Here is a 20,202-nt window from a genome sequence, read left to right as displayed (position 1 = left end):
TTTGGCATCTGTCTAAGCACAGAAAATAGCCTTATTCTAATAATCTTCAGTAGAACAACTACAGTTACCTCCATCTCTTCTTCTTCCTCTTCTTGTTCATACGCTCCCAGTACCTGCATTTCTGCAACATTCCTTCGGGCTATATTTGTTTGATCTGCCCTCTGTCTACCTCCTGATCCTCTTGATGACATGGAGCTGGAGGAGCTGGGATCTCTAGGATTATTTGATGTTGGAAACGTTGGTCTAGAATATGGCAGGATGTCCTCTGTATAACCAAATATATACACTGTTATGTTTACAAGGCCAGAGATGCCATGATCCAAAAATTTCTGCATGCAGTTGATTTATTTTACTTTTTATGATCCTCAGTAGGTTTAAAGTGATTCCTGACAGGAATACGCAATACACTGTTTCCATAATAGCATTATAGAAGCTTTCCAAAGGAAATTTATAGTATTAACATGGTATTATTCACCACAGAAAAATTAATTCATGATTACTGTCCACTTCATTTCAATTTATGATCACTGCTCTATGTTCTACAGGAAAATTAATAATAATAAAAGAAAAACCTCTTGTAGTATATTTTCAATATGACTAAGTAGGAGGAAATGACAATACCTTCATGATACTCACAAGGAGCTCATTGCATCTAAATATTAGACCCTGTATTTCTCAAATTAAGTTTGAAACAAAATTAGTGGGCAAGTTTTAAAATTTTAGCACCATTCTCTTAAGGTAAACTTCTAGTAACTTTTCGCTATAGTAATCCCCTGTAATCAGTACCAATCTCTTACTAATGTGCCCATTTAACCAACTTACTGCCCAGTCACCCCTGATATTGACCCTGGATACCTGTAGGAAGAAAGGACCAGGCATTTGTATCAATCTGTGTTGAAAGCCTTAGTGAAAACTTGGCAAATTCCATTAATTGCGTTCCATTAATTAGTAATCTTACAAATTTCCATAAACAAGAGATTACGTTGATGAGGTCTGATTCAGATAATGTCACATCAGTTAGTATTTATAACTAATGGATTACTGCTACGTCTTTCTTATTTTTAAATAGGACCAGGTTTACAAACTTTTGTAGAAAAGTTGAATATCTGACTTACAGATTTGATTTCACTCAGTTCCCTTGTAAATTAGATTATAATTAGATAGATTAGACATAACTAGACTGCAAACATATGGTAGGGGCAAGAATACTGATCCTTACAGCTCTTGAGGAATATTTCTGTTTGGGTTTCCTCAGCGTTAGCTTTAATACATGATGGGTGCATAAGGAAAGCAAGACAGAAAATATATGTTTTTTGTAAGCTTTTGTTTCTGTTTTACCCTAACGAGAACCTGCAACATGTCCTGTATTAGTAACTTTAATTACAATAAATGGTGACAATTCAGCACAGAATCACAGAATGTTAGGGATTGGAAGGGACCTCAAAGGATCATCTAGTCCAATCTCCCTGCCGGAGCAGGACCACCTAGATCAGATCACACAAGAACGTGTCCAGGTGGGTTTTGAGCATCTCCAGAGAAGGAGACTTCACAACCTCTCTGCGCAGCCTAGCTTCACTCACACCGTTGGTGTGAGACCTGGAAAGAGAAGAGCTGTCTCTTCCCTGTGATCAAGACACAATACTTCATTAAACCCAGAGCATGCAAAATAACCTTGAAGAAGATGAGTTTTTGCTGGTGTGCCTTCTCGTTTTGGTGCTTTATTTCCTCTCAGTTTCCCATCGTTTTGCTGTTCCTGTGATTCTCTCCGCTCTCCTGAATTTGTCCGCACATCTGAATGCTGTCGCCCATCCACCCCGTCCCTCCCCTTGTAGCTCGCTCCTTTCCTTTCCGCAGATCTGTCTGTCCTTGCTTCGATAGAGGCAAGTTTTGGCAACATGACCGGCCGCACCTCCAGCTGTGATTTGGACTGAGCAGTTGGTGATTTTATAGCTGGAGGTGGCACAGGAGGAGGTGGCAAGTCTACAAAGTTGAAAAAGAATAATAATTACCAGGATGTCATACACTAATGAAATTAAGAAATAATATTTAACTTACACTAAAGAAACAGATGCCCTATTTACTTTCAGCACTCCCTCTGCCCTTCTCTCGTCACCCCAAAAAGTATTATGTTAATGTTATGACTATCGATGGGTATTTTTGCAAAGTTTGAGCTTCAAAAACGCAAAGTAAAGACCTCTCATTGCCTTTTCAAATTGCAATATTTTCTTAAAAATCATTACAAAAAGCTGTAATAAACTTTAGGTGCTTGGATATTAATATATCGGTTATGGATATCAACACAGAGTTAAAAGATACTAACAGATCTTTGCTGATGTTTATCATTTACGCCAAGTACGTTCCACAGCACAGCACCTTGTGCTATAGTTACTTAAGGTCTTCAGTGTGCTGAGAGTTAAAGCAAGTTGGCTGGGGTGTAAGAATGTATATCAGACGCATTGCTGATATATGCTACGATAAACTATATTAATTATAGCATTCTTCTTTCAAAATAATAGGTTAATCTAACATACATATCCCTGATGACTGTAGGTATCTCATGAGATACAAAAAAATCCACTCTCAATCAACAAAGTAACAAGCTCTAAGGAAGGACAAAGAAAAAGAAAACAAGACACACAAGACTTGAACTTGTCTCCTGAAGTTAGCATAGCTTACGGCGTTCTAAAATTCTGTATATTTTTAAGTACTATTTATAAGGCACACATATGTTTTACTCAGTTAAATTTTTCTATTCCTGCATTAAGACTTAAAACTAGAATGTGCAAACTGTTCATCAGGATACAATAGTGCTCTGTGGAATATGAAATGTGAAGGAAAGAAATGTCAAACAAGGAAGCAACAGTACAAAAGCCATTCACAACAGAGCTGTAGGAACAAACCACATGCATATAAGAGAACAGAAGGTTAAAAAAAGTGAGATGTGAAAGATGTTTCTGAAGTTAATATTCTCAAATGAGATTGCTAAAAAAAAAACAGCAACACTGTTAAAAAATGTAACTTCAGCATTTTATAAGAGAATGCATTCATTCTTTCTACTTCCACAAAAATCTTGGAGCAGCTGTGTTTTTCAAACACCATCACTATATATACAGCTAATTCACAGTCTATTCAAGAGAACATTTCAACTGAAAATTAACTAAATTGGGCCAAGAATAAAGGTAGTTCTCCTGAATCAGAAAAAAAATAGACATCTAATATATACATATAAATTCAGATATGGCAGATGCCAGATATTTTCGAGAGGTTTTCCAGTGACGCAAAACACAAATGACTTGATCCAGCTCGTGGAAAGGTGTAGCAATGCAGAATGCAGTGCTCTGTGCAGGCTTACTGGGCACCATCCTCCACATTAAACCGGTGACCTAACTTGGAATTGCCCTTGACCATCCTGACTGGGATGATGCAGAAGAAAGACGTCATAAAGTTAATTTCCTAAAGTTGGACATAATTCAGGTAAATGAGATCTGTAACATCATTCTTGCTATATTAACTCCACTGTCTTGGTAAAAAAAAACACCCAGAAAAGATGAAAAAATAAAACCACAAAACCCCAACCAAGCGACCCAGAAAACTTCTCCTTGTTCTAATTTATGGCTTGAATAAGGGACCAAATCCATTTAACAAAAACCACAGAAACTTCTTTCCTTCCTTTCCTCTTAGCTAAGAACGAGTTGGACAACTGGCCTCATATTCCTTGCAAATTCTGTATGGTAGTTTGTTTTTCAAGCTCTGGCAGTTTGGGGAACATCAGTTTTAGAGAGGAGCTAAAGGTAAACAATTGAATACTGACACTTAATTTAAGCATCTACTTAACACTTACCCTTTGCAGATGTCTTTAGAAAAAGCACTGTCATTTCCAAAATTTGAGAAGGCATAATATAAATTAGGTGGAAGCCCGGATATACTAAGTGGCTGAATCAAAATAATTTTATTTATGGAGTGGGACTTATTAGACTACAAAGTAAGAGCAAAGACACATCTGTGGGCAATGGACTGGACTTGTTTAACTGAGGGAACTAAAACTGTAAAATGGAGAAGTAACTTCTGATTCAGTAAGATTTGAAATACAACAGATTTTGGCAAGAAAGCACAGAATCAGTTACATTGCATTCCTTTGTAATTCATAATGCTTTAAACATGGTTTACAGTGGTAACCTCTGTTCAACACACAACCTTAGCAGGATTCAAAGTACCTCCTCTATGCATCTAAAAATGCCCTGTGAGCTCTAGCCATCAAAGACTGAACCAAACTACTTTTACTGTGCTGCCCAGCCCTGTAGATGCTTAAATTCAGTATGTGCCTACAAGTGTGGACATTTGGATCACAGGGCTCCATAGCCATGTGAGCTTAAGTGTCACTACCTGCTCCAAAAAATCTTGGTCTGAAGAAGTATATAACCTCTTGTAATTCAACAATCAGGTGAAAAATCATGTGAAGACCTCAGAATATCATGCGATATGTTCCTTGAAAGCCCAGTGCATCAGATCATGTCAGATCCAGCCCAAAGCTTATCAAGCACAACTGTTCTTCAAAAGCAATGCTGGAGATGGTGCTAGTTCCCCGATTTTGCAGAATACTTTTAGGGATTATAGATTTAAAAAATAAAATAAACTCTTCGTTAGCCTGAAGAGATTCAAACAATATCTTCCTTTCTCTGAAAAACACCCTTCTCACACATCCTCTGTCACAAAAGGACACACCGAATCAGAAGTGGATGAAGATACTCAGACTCAGAAGTGTAGGCTTCTGGATCCACAGTTGTTCATGCAATATCTTGTGTCTCTCATTCCCCACTCACTGCCTCTATTAAGCTATCAGAGCACTGAATAGTCTTTCTGTTGAGCCTGCTGATGTAAAGGGAATGTAAGTACTTAGTATCAAGCCTTTTCAGTCACCCTTGGAGTCAGTCTCCAACAGTTGTGACACAGCTATGCATTGGCTGAATACCAAAGGGAACCAACAGCATCTTTCCTGTAGCCTATAAAATACAACTTGGAACAAACTACTTTATTCAAGAATCCTATCCAGCTACATAGGACAATGAACAAAGTGGTGTTAAGCCTTGGCTATGAAAAGGAAAGATGCATTGATATAAAAAGTTTCATAAAATGGCAGTAGCTCTATGGTACAGTAATAACTAAAGGAAAGCGATATTCTCTTTCAAGAACATTTTTGCAACCTGCAGGGAAAGTATAAAAATCTTCATTATAACTCAGTACTACTTGCTGAGAATAATCCTTTACAGAGGAAAAAGAACCCAACTTTTCAGAGGTCAACACTATTACACCCCTGTGGTATTTATTTTAACGGCTCAGATCACAGAGAAAATCCAGTTTCAATCTGCCTCCTTGAGTGCAAACTGGCACACTTCTTATTAAATAGAAAATAGAAGCTTCTATTGTATGGAATAAAAAATAAATCACAAAGCAACATCAAACCAATATAAAGAACTGAGAAATATTTGTTAAAGGTCAGCTGTGCTCACATGTTTCATTCATGTCTATATATTACTGTGGTACTGCTTCCCATGTAACTAAAACAATTAATGGACAACATTTCATAGCACAGTCTACAGGGGAAACCTTCTGCACATGTCTTTCGAAAGGAGCCATCATAATTTCTTAAATGAGAATATATACAGGAGTCATGGGATAAGCAAAACACCAGTGGGAAAAATAATCTGCGAAGTTAGTTTGGCACTGAAGTGGAGAAATCACAAATAAGCACAAAAAGATGATTTGTAAGTAGTGACAAATGAGAGAAGTAGGCCTTATTAGGCAACTCTTTTAAGCTTTATCAGGCTGCAGATTTCCATAGTCATACCCTGGAGAAAACAGCAGTTATAGATTTGATGCAATATTGGAGAAGATACAGAGTGATTTTTTTTTTCCTATGGTGTATTTATGCAGGCATAAAAAACTCAAGATTGTTCCTGACTTAGTAAAGCTTTAAGATCATTTAAGATTCCTAGATACATAACAATCTCAGCTACTATTATTGATGTGCTGAAGTTATTTTCATGCTTTATCTTTCAAGAAACATGGCTCAAACTGTACATAGTAATTGGATGAATAAATAGATAGAGCAAAACCCAGTACAATGCATAAAAGTAGTGGGTTGTTGGGTTGTAGGGTTTTTTTTGCCTATATGTACATTTACATAATGCTTTTATCAAAACAATTTTCATTCCACAAAAACTCCTACTGTAACAAACTCAACATTCCACAAAAACTCCTACAGTAACAAACTCAACATTTACAAAATATCTCACAATGGAACCAGAAGTAAGTACTGAAAGAGAGCAGGTATCTGAAAATTATTATCATTGAATAACAAGTTTTTTTTAGCAGAGGCGAGAAATGCATCCTTACTTATTTTTTACCTTGCTGAAATTTGAGCAGAACAGATTTTTTTTTTTCTTGTACTGCACAGGCAGAGGGAGACAAAAGTACAAATGAGGCCGGCATGCATAATGGCTTAACATTTCAAAGTGAAAATTCAAGGAAATATTTGGCAGATATTCAATTGCCTTTTGTGAGAAATTCAGCTGCCCTGATGTCATGTCATTGATAATACAACTAAATAACTCAGTTACAGTCTCAATCAGTTAGTTGTGAAAATGTTTGTATTTTTCTCTTTGTCACTCAGAGATTTAAAAAAAGAATCAGGATCTAAAATCTCATGTGAACTGTCAATGGCGTAATTTCTATAGAAAGACCTACTGAATCGAAGCAATGACAAAGTACTTTTGTCCTTTTTATCTAAATACTTACAATTCCGAGTGCTTGTAACTAGCAATAAATCAATTCAAGACAGTTCAGAAGAGACTTTCATAGGTATAATTTTAGAAAAGACAAAAATATCCTTTTAATATTTGGTTTCTTAAATTAAATATGCAAGTAGGTCAGGCAAGGTTCAGAAGGAGGATACATCTGCTAGTTTGTTCTTGTAATGCACTCTTAGTAGTTAACTCTCTAAAAGGCTAGATGAAGAGTAATTAAAAATTCATACATTTTAATCCTTACCACCTACTGAGAAAAGATTTTTAGCAACAAATATGGAGAACATTTCACCGCTTGGATGACTGTCAAGGAACAAAACAACTGAGCGAAATTCCCATTCCACATAAAGTAGAAAACTGATTTGAACTAATGCTAGCAGAAAATACAAAATTGTTACTACTTATACAATGCAGAGCAATTTAAAAATCCTTTCTTTAAAAAAGGGTAGTAGTAGACCTTTTAATGTTACCTCAGAAACAAACCCACTTTCAGAATTACCAATCTCTTTCACAAATCTTGCTGTATAAAGAAAAAAAATACAGATTTATTTTTTTAAGACTTACATATTTTGCTGCTGCTGATACTCTTGGCATTTTCAATCATTCATGCAAAGACTTGATTTATTTATATATCCTTTCTGTCAACTAATCAGGTAAACTCTTCATGACACTGGTGTTTCATGAAACTGCTAGCAAAAACTAATTCAAGTAATTTGGGAAGAGTAGAAAATTCTTTATATGTGAAAGTAAATTCAATTTTAAAGGCTGAGAATGTAATGAATCAACGTATTTATCTCTTTTTAGTATTTATTCAATGCTTTTAGCCACCAGTAAATGCTTAAATTCAGAATATCTGCTTTGCTCTACCACGAACACATGTATATTTACCCACTATGAGGAAAAAAAAAAATCTTTGTATTAGGCATTCCTTTATAAAAAAGATGAGTAACAGTGTGACATGAAGGCAACTGAAAAACCTAAGTATATCCGGGAAAGGTCAATTGGGCTTAAATGTTTCATTCATTTCTCCATATCACTTTTCTCCGCTTAAGGAAAACAATTAGTAGATGTTATTTTATAGATAATTCTAAAGGGACAACGTACTAGATGTGGCTATTAAAAGGAATGGTTAGAGTCTTCAGTAAGGTTCCAAATATGCTTATGGAATGTATTAAGGGGGGGGGGGGGGGGGGGGGAGAATAATAATAATTAAAAAAATCAAAACCAAACAAGCCCTTCAACCTTTGAACTGGGTTTTATTAGTTCTGCAGAAATTAAAGTCATAATTTGCTGTTCCCTGAATGACCACCCTGTATTGCACACTAAACAGGTTAGCAGAAATTCTTACCTAATTAGAAAATATGCTGAAGCAAGCAGGTGCTATATAACACAAAACAAATATTGATCACGATTGTCAAATCTATTGCAACATCTAACCATAATCCTCTATGATTTAACTTTGCATAATTACTTTCACAAAAACCTGTCATCAAATACAGGCCCACCTCTTATTTATTCCTGTGTTAGCAGAAAATGGCCACATAAAACTCCGGTTCAGATTTTATTTCTGATATCCTGGCTGTTGTGTTTGTATCGAGGTTTGATGCCTAGCCAATTATTCAGTTAAGGGCATTCTCTTCAAGAGAATAAAAGCTGATAAAATGTCCATAAAATCTTTCAAAATGCCATTACAAGGGTCTCATAAACATAATGTTTCTGGTACAGTTTTGGGAAATACACCTTGTGTTGTCCTTTCACAGATGCGAACATGCACAAAACCACTGTAATAACCTCTTGAAATCAGATAATATTCCAACAGCTCAGTTTCACTGACAGAAGGGGCCTGGGCGTAAGCCAAGAGGCCCAGGTGCACTGTGTCATGCCAGTATTTAATGCAGCCTAATATCAGATAGACGCTAGTGAGAAAAAATACTCAGAATAAAGTACAGATAATAGCACGGACAACCACTCATTGCTAAATTACTTCTGCTCATCGTGCTGTGAGCTTTGTATTAAATTTTTTCGTCAAGTGGCAGGAATCATAGGGAGAAGTGGCTCAAAACTCCCTTCTTGTAACCCTGGATAAGGATCTATAATATTAGGCTTTCATATGATAATGGCAAATGATGCCCCTCTTTGAAAAATTTCAGACTGGTAATGAAAGTCCTAATCAGATTGTTGTTGCGGAGAACCAGGAGGTGGGGAACGCCTTTTTTCCCCCCTCCCCCCTGTTAGCAAACGTAGCAACTTGACAAGATGGGTTAAGTCTTGGAGAATTTATCTTACATGAATTTCCAACAAAGCCCGTGGGTTGTTTTATAAAACTGGAAGGTAGTGCTTTAATAAAAGCTGCACCACCTGAGGCATTTTCATTAAAGGCTCTCTCTAGACAACATCACAATGTTTGCATTATCCTCCTACCCTCCCAAGAGAATACAAGCACTACCTTTTCAGTAAGAGTTGATATTGTGTGTGAAGGCACGAGAGAAGACGATTAGATTTTGCTTTTAAACACAAAGTAATTGCTTGCAACAATGGTGTGGTCAGGACTAAAATGCATGGATTTGTCTGGTGCACCATTTGAACAGTATTTTTTTTTTTTCAGGAAAAGATAAATTCTCTCGGTTTTAATAGTCAGTCATGGGAACGAAGATTTTAATTCTAACGACCCATTATTCTCAACAACAGTACTATTTACGCTATCTGGGCTCTTAAATAATGACAGTAATTAGCCGATTAGGACACTACAGAAAACAGGTGCAAGGCTCTGGAGTGGAAGCATCAATGTACAGTATTAAGGAACTCTGGCATTTAAAATGATTAATCTGTTCAGTGTGTTTAGCAACAGGAAACACAAATCACTGAATTCTGAAACATAATGTTATCTCTGTGGAAAAATTTCACACACAGGCACTGAATGCATATTTAGGAAGGTTCACTGACGTTTTCACCCATTTCTGTGGACTCACCATCTGTGTAGACTTCTCTGCGCAGATGTCCTGGCTGGTGTTTTTGCTTTTTGGCAGGTCGGACCTTCTGTATTACAACAGCACTCATGTTGCTGTCGGTAGACACGGGGCTGGTAGGTCTAGGACAGTGTGATGCATGAAAATGTCTACGGCCTAGAAATTATTACAAAACAATAGCTATTATTTTTCTTATCTAAAATAAGACGTTTCATACTTTCTCTTTTTTCACATTAGAATGACCTAGCTATACCTGAAAACATACTGTTGGAACAAAAATAAAACTCTCATCTTTCCTGCAATCAGTTTTAGAGTGAGCTGTAACTAAATTTGCTATCCTATCAGTAGTCAGGTTGGCTTTGTTGCACAGAAATTATCCAACGGGTTGGTAGCTGGTAGCTCCTGCTCCAGGAAGCCGAACACCATCGGCAGTCAAGCACAGGCAGGTTTCTTGCCTTCCAGAAACAACAAAACATTTCATTTTCAAAGGATGTTTCACCTCCCCTAGCTCGGGCAGCGTGAGGGCACCCATGCCATGAGCAGAACAAGTCACTGGCAGGTCTCAGGTACAGATGCCCCCTCTGCTGCTTTGAGTGAACCACCACTCGGGGATGTATGGCTGATATTTGATCACAGCTTATTTGCAGATAAGCAGCCTCACGTTTTTGAGATGTGTAGTCAGGTACGGGTAGTATCGATATATAAAAATCACCGCAAAACATGAACTTGACTGTCAGAAAATTATTTACTTATAGTAGAAACAGGATGTAAAAAGACCTTTCCTAAATATATGAATTTACACACATGTAGACACATACATTTTTATGAACATAGATGTATAAAAAGGATAAAATCCTGGCCCCGTGGGTATGAGTGGGAGTTTTGCCATCTACTTCAATCGCCAGGATTTCATCCAGAATTCCTAAATTACCTCCCCTCTCACTCTTCATAACGAACAGCTGTGTTGAAATGAAACAAAGGACTGTTAACTGGGAGAGGATATCAGAAACAGGAGGAAGGTTGCAAATCAGTGGAGTCAGGGTGGACACAGTTGTGACAGAGTACCTCTTCTCCAGGTTTGGCAGTTTAATAGGATTGATTTGTAAAACATTCATGGATCTGCTTGAACTCTGCATCCTGCCCTGTGGTATCATTATTTCTTAGCTGAACTATAACAACATCCATTGGGCCTAGTCCAGTTACTGATTATCTGTACATATCCAGTGTTAATAGTAACCAGTATGTTGTAAAACATTAAATATTTCAAATACCATGCCTCCTATGTCCAGTGGTGATTCAGGAGAAAACTAAGAAGAAACATATGCATAAGGCCTTGTTGCATATTCACAACCTATACTACAACTAGTAACAGTTGTCAAATTATGAAACCAACACAAACCCAGTTCATCTCAGTAATACAGCAGGAAGAGCTTGAACAGTATTCTTTAAGCTATAACAATAAAATACAAAATGTAAAACAATTATATGACAATTTTTTTTCAAATCCAGGGAAAATAGGACTCTAACGGTTTTTTAATATTTGTTTCGACATTTCAATACAGAAGGATTAAATGTCTCATGAAGAGTGACTGAAAACACTGGGAGCCTTATACTAGGAAAAGGATAGAACTCTGTAATCCTGTATTTTTTTTTCTCTCATTCAGTCCTGGGTGCAAATCCACCAGCACGGTTGAGGTTTGGTAATAATCAAGGAGACCAAAAAATGAGGAACTACTTATGAAAAACAAAGTAGAGCAGCAATTTATTTGAACTGTTTCACCAAAACTCCTTTCCTGGCTAGTGTAAATTGATCCCCTCTTCCCGAATTTCTGAACGTTGTAGGAACAATAGGAATACAGGAAGAGGTTGCAGATGAACGCGTTTCACAATGGGCATTTTTTTCTTCTTCCATCAAACAAAGGACAAACTCACCTCCTGCTGCATCCTGCATTTGACGTCTGGCTACTTTCAGGCCAGCATATTCTGCAGCTGCTGCGACAGCCTGTGCAAAATCTGCATCGGTAAAAAATGATCCATCGGAAGAGCTAACGCTAGACCGCCCGCTTGAGATGTTATCTTCTTCGGAGGCTGAACCCCAGCCGTTGATCATGGACCCTGTTACAGAGCTCTCCAAATCCCCAACGCTGGAGGCAGGTGTCTGCTCAAGGCCACGCAAAAGGAGTCTTCTGTTCTGCATCTTGGCAACCTCTATATCTGCCTCATCCTCTTCCTCTTCTGGTGCATCAGTATCCATATCAGAGACCAAGGGGCCTGAGATATAGCCATAGGTATGTGGTGGGGAGATAGGTCTTGGCGGGGGTGGAGGACTCACAGGTTGACGCCTGCATAAAAATACAAGGGTAAGAAGAATTGAAGTCATATAACAGAGTCAGAGGAAACAGTAGATTGACGAAAATATTAATTTTCTTTCCCAACAAGCTTGACTTGCCTTTTTAAATCAAGAGAATGTAGATCTGAAAGGTTCAGGGTTGTTTTTTTTTTTTTTAAGTTTTTATTTTTGCTGTAAATCAGAACTGACTGACAGCTATGTAGTTTGAAATCTACCACAAAGAAATCTGATTTTTTAATATGGTTCCTTTATCACCGAGTTTAATGAAAATTGGCTTATTTTGCCCAAAGCTGTTCATTTTTCCTAAAGTAGCACATGTACAGCTAGGTGAAGAGGTGGTTACAGTTCATGTGACTATTAAAACAAATTATTTGTGCACCCTTGAGAGTATGAGCAAAAGAAGTGTCTGTATATTGCTCTAGAAGCTTGAAACTATCAATGTCAACAGATGCCTCTAACTAAACAGATTGCTCCATAAACATTATCTTCCCTCCACCCACCCCGGTGATTTAGAAAGATATGAAAAGAGATATTGTTATTTCATTATTTTTTATGTTGGTCTAGGTGGTAATATAAAGAAAGAATTCTCTACTGTAACATTAGTTCTAGGTCTTAAAAATACCAAAACGCACACAGATGTATGGGTTAATTTATTTTGAGTGTAAATCATCAGTAATGGTGTCTCCAACTTAAAGATGCAAAGTACTAGATATCATTAGATCAATGCTCAGTTTAGTCAATCCTTCACACAGAAGTCCCAGGTAGTAACATTGTCAACAGTTTTTCTTCACAGGGCCACAAAAGAAATACTTTTTGCAGCAATGTGTGTACTGTTGGCTTTGCTTACCAGGAATTTCTACTGCAGTCTGCTTTAAAAAAATTTCCAAAGTAATTTTCCTTTGTCAAATTTTCCATCTTATTATCTCATTGACAAATGGTGACTCTCATAAATTAAATGTTCTCTTTTTAGAGGGATGTGATTTTTAAAATTTTAATAAATAGAAATACTAATTTTGAAAGGAAAATTTAGCAAGGAAAACCCCAATACTTTGTGGAAAGAGTAAGCTGGAACCTCCCTGGACTACATCATCTAGCCATTGTTTTCCACTTGCTGTATTAAGTACTGAACGGAGAAAACAAAACATCAGTTAGGGATATATATCCAATAATCACTTAATACCACCCCGCCAACAAATCCCAGAGGCCATTGCTGCATGGAAATCTCTACCTGCCTTTGACCAGAGACCTTGCTCAATAAAGTTTTACTGCCTTAATTTAAAGCTCTTGCGACAATTGTCCTTGTAATATATTTGCCAGTCTTCCTATTCTCTAGGTTTTGGTATTAGGAGAAGGGCAACTGTTTACAAAATATGTTACAGTTCTTGAAAATATAGCTGGCCTGCCAGCCTTTAAGGATAGGCTAATTGAGAGCAGCTGGTTCATGGGCATACAGAATTAACAATACTTCATTCACTTTATCACTCACTTTAACACTGACATTGTCTCCTATCTCAGTTCTCACTTTAACATTGACATCATCTGCTGTCTCACTAAATCTTTTTTTTTTTTCTCTGCTTGTCCACTGTTCCAGAACACAGATTTCTACTTCAGTTTGCTATACTCCTTGCAAGCTGACCGGACAGAGAAATATTACAGTACACCATCACCATCAGAATCATACTCTAGATGCCTGGTTCTGATCAGAAGGAGAGATAATATTCAGTAGAACTACAAGTGAAGCTAATAAAAAGTATGACAAACAGTATTTTAGACTTTTTTTTCACTATAAAACCACCATTTACAAAACTCCCGAAAACAACACCTCTAAAAGGTATTCTTAATTCAAAAGTATTGTCACCCTAAATTCAAAACAGAAACCCTCCTTCCAGAATGGGCTACAGCTGTTGAGTACAGCATATCCAACTCCTAAACAGCAATGCCATGGGTCATATTGATGCCATCAGATGGAAAAGGTAGTCAGTTGAGACTTACAAATCAAGCAAATAGAATTACGTGAATCTTTTTGAACCGATGAGATAGATGTAGCGAAAAGAAAAGAAACGTTTGAAAAAGTAAGACAAAAAAGATAAATTTAGCCACTAACAATTCTAAGACTTTCAGCAAAGCTAGACTTAACCATGGTAGGAAGAACAAAATAAATATACATTTTATTTTTTCAGTTTACTTAACGAGTAAACTGTATGCCCTAGGATCTTAAATTGGAACATCCTTCCAGATACTTCTGCCACAACTTTTGATGACATTGACGCTGACTAGTCATGAGCCTCTGTGTTGAGCAAATATTCTACTTTCCAGGCAGTTGCTGGCTGGTTATACATGTTTGTGTACATCTGCTCCAATGCCTACTCCATTCTGCATGTCAGTACACATCTCCCACTCTCAGAACATGGTAGCTGAGGTTCTGGAAAGTCACTCACAACAAAAAACTCACTTAGCATTTCCCTTTTCCATTAGTGTCCAGCTAGTTTAACCTCTAAACAACCCAGAAAACTTAAGTGATTAAAATGAACACTTCTGTGCCCTGACGTATCAGGGCCAATGGAAATTACAACAGAATATTATTAGCTACCCACTAATAAAAGGAGTGAGTGTAAAGACTCAGGAATATAGAGGAAGATAAAAAGTGTTACTATAAAGAATAAAGAAAACTAAACAAGGCAGATCAAGTAGAAACAGGGAGAAAGAGTAAAAGCAGATATAGGCCCTTTAAAAAAAAAGGTTAATAACTACTGCTTATTTAAAAAACGGAAATATAAAAATGAAACACTGAATCATAGAATAGTTTGGGTTGGAAGGGACCTTTAAAGGTCATCTAGTCCAACCCTCAAAAAGCATTCTGGAAAATACATCCATAAATATCCAGCAAGCTATATTAATAAAATCAAAGTTTTACAGTCTACTTGGCAAGATCAAATTCATTTCATCATAACAGGCCTCCATTTCAGTGAAAATAAAAAGTATGACTGGAATATTGCAGGTAAGTTTGTATATTTGTGGTAATAAACAGTATGTGCAAACCACTGGAGGAAAAAAAATAATAAAAGAGATATAATTTGGGATGGAAAAGCCATGCCTTCTTAACAAAAAGCAAGACAAGAAAGCATCATACACAAAAAGCTTAATTCAGAATTCACTGTTTTATAGAAGAGAAACTTTGAGAGTATATATGCAAAACAGTTTGTACTAAAAGCAACTCGGAGAAGAAACAAAATTTCCTATAACAAATATCTATCTATATTAATGTTGGTCACTTCCTTAAATAAACGTAGGTGGAAATGTTACGAAAATTTTGCAAGCAATAATTTCCTGTATTTAGATTCATGAGAGGAGGAAAATCTATAGGTCATATAAATTATATATTTATATATATTCATACATATTGGTGACAAGTTAATTGCACAGTTACTGTGAAATAATGCATGCTATTTTATGGTAATAATGCAGTAAATCTATTGGAAACAATGGAACTGTAATTATATGGTAAGCTGTGTTAACGATACCACTTTAATATCCTGATGACTGTGAATTTAACTTGTGTCAGCATCATACATACCATAAAGTGATATACTGCATTTCTTTCCACAGTATAGTAATAAAGCAACTTAATTACGGATTTCTTGGGTTACAAACAGTTCTAGAGTGCTGGATTAGAAGGTAAATACTAACAGAACAAATATCATGGAGAAAATCTTGGCCTCACTGAATTCAATTGGAATTTTCAGTGGGGCCAGGATGACTTTTGTCACGTCTCTCTTGCTACATTTGCGTTGACACACCTCCGGTCAGCCTGGTGTTGTATGTGTCCCAGATCCTCCTGACAATCCTGTAACATGGGCTGGAGTTCTTCCTGGGGAGAGGGGGTGAGAGTGGCAGTTGACTGATGGCTATAAGAGACAGCGGCTGGAGAGGAAGCTGCTCCTCGGACAGGTGGAGTAGGACCTCGCTCATCTTCTTCCTCTTCCTCTAGCTCATCCTGCTGCAGATACATCCTTGCAGGTGGGACGGGACAAGGAATTTCTTGGTCATAGCTAAAATTAATTTTTTAAGAGAATAAAGACTTAAATTTTTACTGTGTAATTAGCATATCTGATACACATATAAATAGTCCAGAAAGAACCATTGTTACATGTGCTCTTGAAAACATCTTAGTAAGGATGTCCTGAGTGGATGTACACCACTATCAGTAAGCTAAATAGCCACACTACAGCTAGTTAAGGAGTACCAGAACAGCACTGAAGGAAGGTCTCACTGCCAGCTTGTAGGGCAAATTACAGTTCAATTCACTAGTGATTAAAGTAAGAAATGGATAATGTATTCATTTTTCTTACCTTTCATCCACTGAAAGACTGTAATCTTCACTATTGCTATGGGGAGGTGGATGTGCTGGAGGGGGTGGAAGAAGATCTGCCCAGTTCATGCCAGCTTGCTTGGGAGCCTTTGGGGTCCGAGCACCTTTCTTGTGCCCTTGACTCCCTATGAATAAAAAGCAGTACATATTTGTAATGCTTTCAAGTATCTACTCACTGCTACGCTTTGAAAAACAAAATAACCATTGTCCCTTCCAGATCCTCTTGATTCCCCTTCTCTGGGAATTTACTGTTGGGCTGAGTTGGAATAAACTGCCGCTCCTTTTTAACACCAATTTGTAATCGTAGCTTCTTTGTAGAATTACTCTACTTTTTTAAGCACTTGAATTTAACCAGAAACTTTACATAGCACAGAAAAAGCACATGGGATACAAAATTTGAATTGCTATAAATAACCAAAATGCGATAAAACCAAAAATGAATTTTACAAGCAATGTCATTAGGAGTGAGCTTCCTATTTCTATTAATTACATTATAGATTATCATCTAAAACAAATGAGCTGTAGACATATTTTCTAAAGTGCCTTTATACTATTTAATTGCTGGAACCTAAAATACAATATGATACAGATATGATCTATTAAAGTTCCACTGTTGCATTAAGTCATTGAATATATGTAATTTGTACTTGTCCACTGAAACATTTGAGGCACAATGAAATTACTAGTTTTAGACTAAAGGGCAGGTGCAGTTGAAAATAATTGCTGAAAGAACTAAAATAACAGAAAAAAGAAGAAAGAAGATCGATGAAGTATGGCACAAATGTTTTCAACTAGTATTACTGGGAAATTGTAGCTCATAATACAACAATACAGCTTTAACTGTTCCAATAACTTTGAATACGACCAATTATTCAAGTGGTCTTGGATTTTAACTTTGGACATGGCTATGATGAGAACTCACTCTACCATTGTTTCCTGGTATATGTTGTCATCCTTCTTTGTTATTGTTACTTCTTTAATTGTAGATAAAGTCACTGTATTTTTAAGTATGTTTTAGATTCTGTCACAGTTTTCTCTTCAGCTGAGGCATGGTTTCATATTACCACAGTTATGTCTTATACACATGTTTAAACATGTTGCAGTGAGATTTACAAAGTTTGTTTTTCTTACTTCTGCTGTCTCAGATTTTCTGTGCTTATGGATAGTAGTTCTGCTTATTATTGTCCCACATTAGCTGCCAGATACAAATATGTTTTTAGCTATGTACCATTATTTTTCTGGTACCTCAGTATGTCAAGCAAGACTCTAACTACCCCAAGGCGACCATCATGTGCGTTCTCTACCCTAAGCGCCATGATATATACTAGGTTCAGCACAATTAATTTATTACTCTGGTCACCTTGCTTCACTCCTACCGGAGTCCTTGATATAGGACTACAAATTGTTAGCATTATGAATAACTATAATAGGTGTCAGTACGGAGAATACCACCTTCTCATTTTTAATGTGCATGTGTTCATACCTCTGAAATGTTTCATGCTGAATTTCAGGTCTTAATGACACTGAGCACAGGCTCAGCACCACATACCAGTGTCATAGACCTGGGAATGGGCAAAAGGCTGGCTCGCAGAAGAACACCCCTGAGCAGCTGGGAGAATCCTGAGCAGTGTTTGTCTCACCCCAGCCACTGAGAATTCAGGTCACCCAAAGGCACAGAAGGCTCATCTACATGTTTATGCCTCTGCCATGCCTTAGTCAATAGACGCTAAAATGGAGCACACGTTAGGATTAAAATGAGTGGGCTACCAAAGGCAACAGCAGAACAAAAGATGAAAAGAAAAGTCCTTGTCTTGATTAGTAGATGTAAAGGCCAGGGAGCTGCTGATTGTGACCATAACTCACCCAACAATTAGCTCGATGTAAAGTCACATAGGCTACCTATCAGACTTACAGTAAAGCCTATGTGTAGCTTCTGGTTCAGCTCTAGACATTTCCCACACTGCTACCAGAAATCAAAGGTGAAAGTGAACAGGTTATACCACGATGAGAAGTAATAACCTTTGAATTAAACCATATTCTGTGGTTCCAAAGCACAGAGTGCAATTTCAGTGCCCTGGTCAGCATTCTCCAGCACAAAAAGCCGTCCTGTTTGAAGATTTTTACAAAGGACTTTTAGATATTTTGCATAGGAGATGCCGTTGAGAAACAAAATTTAATTACCTACTGTCTATGAATGATGGACAAGAAGAGTTTTGACATATAGCCACTGAAGTCTGTAAAAACCATATGTATGCACGCATGCATGCATGCTTTTTACTCAATAAAATGCATGGGTTCAATTTAAAAAATGAAAAATTTCTTAAAGCAGTTCTGTTAGGTATCACTTAATGTTCTAATATCTTGAGCTTGTTCATGAATAAGGTTGTCTTGGGTGAGTACACCCAAAAGATGGAAAAGTCGTCACTAAAGTACCAGGAAGGTAATACATAAATTAAAATTCTCTGTTTTTTTGTGACAGCTGAAAAGGAATTTCTATGACTTGCCAATCTGGAGGCCATAATATCAACCAGCAGACTATTAACATTAGGAAATCCAACTTCTATTTGATTTCATGACTTTCATAATTTTGGACAATCAATTACTTACTTAGCATTTAGACGGCACTAAGAAATCATGAGGATGCAACAGAAATATAGGCACCTATTGGGCCAGTTTTTATGCTGTTTAACATCTCTGTGCTGTATTACTGTCAGTGGGTTCCTCCCTGTCATCCGTTCTGTAAGTCCAGCAACTAGTGCTAACTACAGCTAGAGCATCCAAACACCAAAAAACTCCAAGGCTTGGTAACCACAGCAGATACTCACCAGAGGTACTACTGCCTCTGTCCGAGCTGTTGTAGGATCCACCGGTATTCTGGTCGTATGACTGGTTGTACGGAATAGTTGGAGCAACGTTGTCATTTACCCGGTAATCTGCAAGTTTAATAGCGTGGTTAATGCCGCCCTTCAGAAACACATCTACTTTTATATACCTGCTTTTTAACACAAAGTGAAGTCCCTTGAAAATAATGAGGAAGAAATAAACTAATTTTTTGAAAGGAAAATAGCGCTTTATTTTTATCTTGTCTCTAACTATAAATTTGAGGAAAATCATGGGAACTTAGTAGCTCCACGGAAAAAAAAAGAAGTAAAATGAAATCCTATGCACAGGCTTGTAGCAATGGCTCAGCAAGGATTAAGCCTTAATGGATATACATACGACCTGTGTGAGCATTTTGCATATGAATAGACCATCACCTTGATTTTTTCCATGGTCTCTGCTTAATTTATGCATGCAGGGCAGCCAATGGATTGTGGTAGGTACTTTTTGTATTTCGAAGGTGACAAACCGACATCGGAGTCAGCCCTGATTACAAGGGCTGTACAATCCACTGGAGCAACAATGCAGCTCCACTGAATTTGGCTTACAACAGCAGATGTCTTTGTTTAACCCTGCTAGCTTCAAGAAGATTTATATTTACATTGAGTCATGCAGATTCTAGCTACAGGCAGAGCCTTTTTTGCTAGTGGCTGTTACTGTATCTTCCTTCTCCAGTTCCAAAGCACCTGATATACCTGTGTTACTTTTAAATATAGATTTGGCAACCAGATCTGTAAAACCCTATCAGAAGTAAAACACTCATCTGACAAAACAGTACTTTCAGGCCAAAAAGGAATTATATTTTACAGAGAATAGAAAGGAGCTGAGTTACTC

At 37.1% G+C, this 20,202-nt stretch overlaps 1 protein-coding gene across 1 annotated transcript in view; it reads right to left on the bottom strand.

Annotated features, from left to right (window-relative positions):
* The window catches only part of ROBO1 (roundabout guidance receptor 1), a 542,241-nt gene that overhangs the window by 778 nt on the left and 521,261 nt on the right, over positions 1–20,202 (bottom strand). Inside the window, exons 23-29 of the mRNA XM_086611694.1 lie at positions 19,314–19,421; positions 16,469–16,613; positions 15,917–16,168; positions 11,702–12,111; positions 9,773–9,925; positions 1,672–1,980; positions 69–265 (exon numbers count right to left, since the gene is read on the bottom strand). Of these exons, the coding sequence (XP_086467820.1) occupies positions 69–265; positions 1,672–1,980; positions 9,773–9,925; positions 11,702–12,111; positions 15,917–16,168; positions 16,469–16,613; positions 19,314–19,421 (1,574 nt within the window). The remainder of the gene's footprint in view (positions 1–68; positions 266–1,671; positions 1,981–9,772; positions 9,926–11,701; positions 12,112–15,916; positions 16,169–16,468; positions 16,614–19,313; positions 19,422–20,202) is intronic.

This window comes from Tauraco erythrolophus, chromosome 1, assembly GCF_009769465.1.
Source record: "Tauraco erythrolophus isolate bTauEry1 chromosome 1, bTauEry1.pri, whole genome shotgun sequence".
In the NCBI taxonomy this organism is placed as follows: domain Eukaryota; kingdom Metazoa; phylum Chordata; class Aves; order Musophagiformes; family Musophagidae; genus Tauraco; species Tauraco erythrolophus.
The sequence above is the reverse complement of the archived record's forward strand: the minus strand, read 5'-3'. Positions and strand labels throughout refer to the sequence as shown.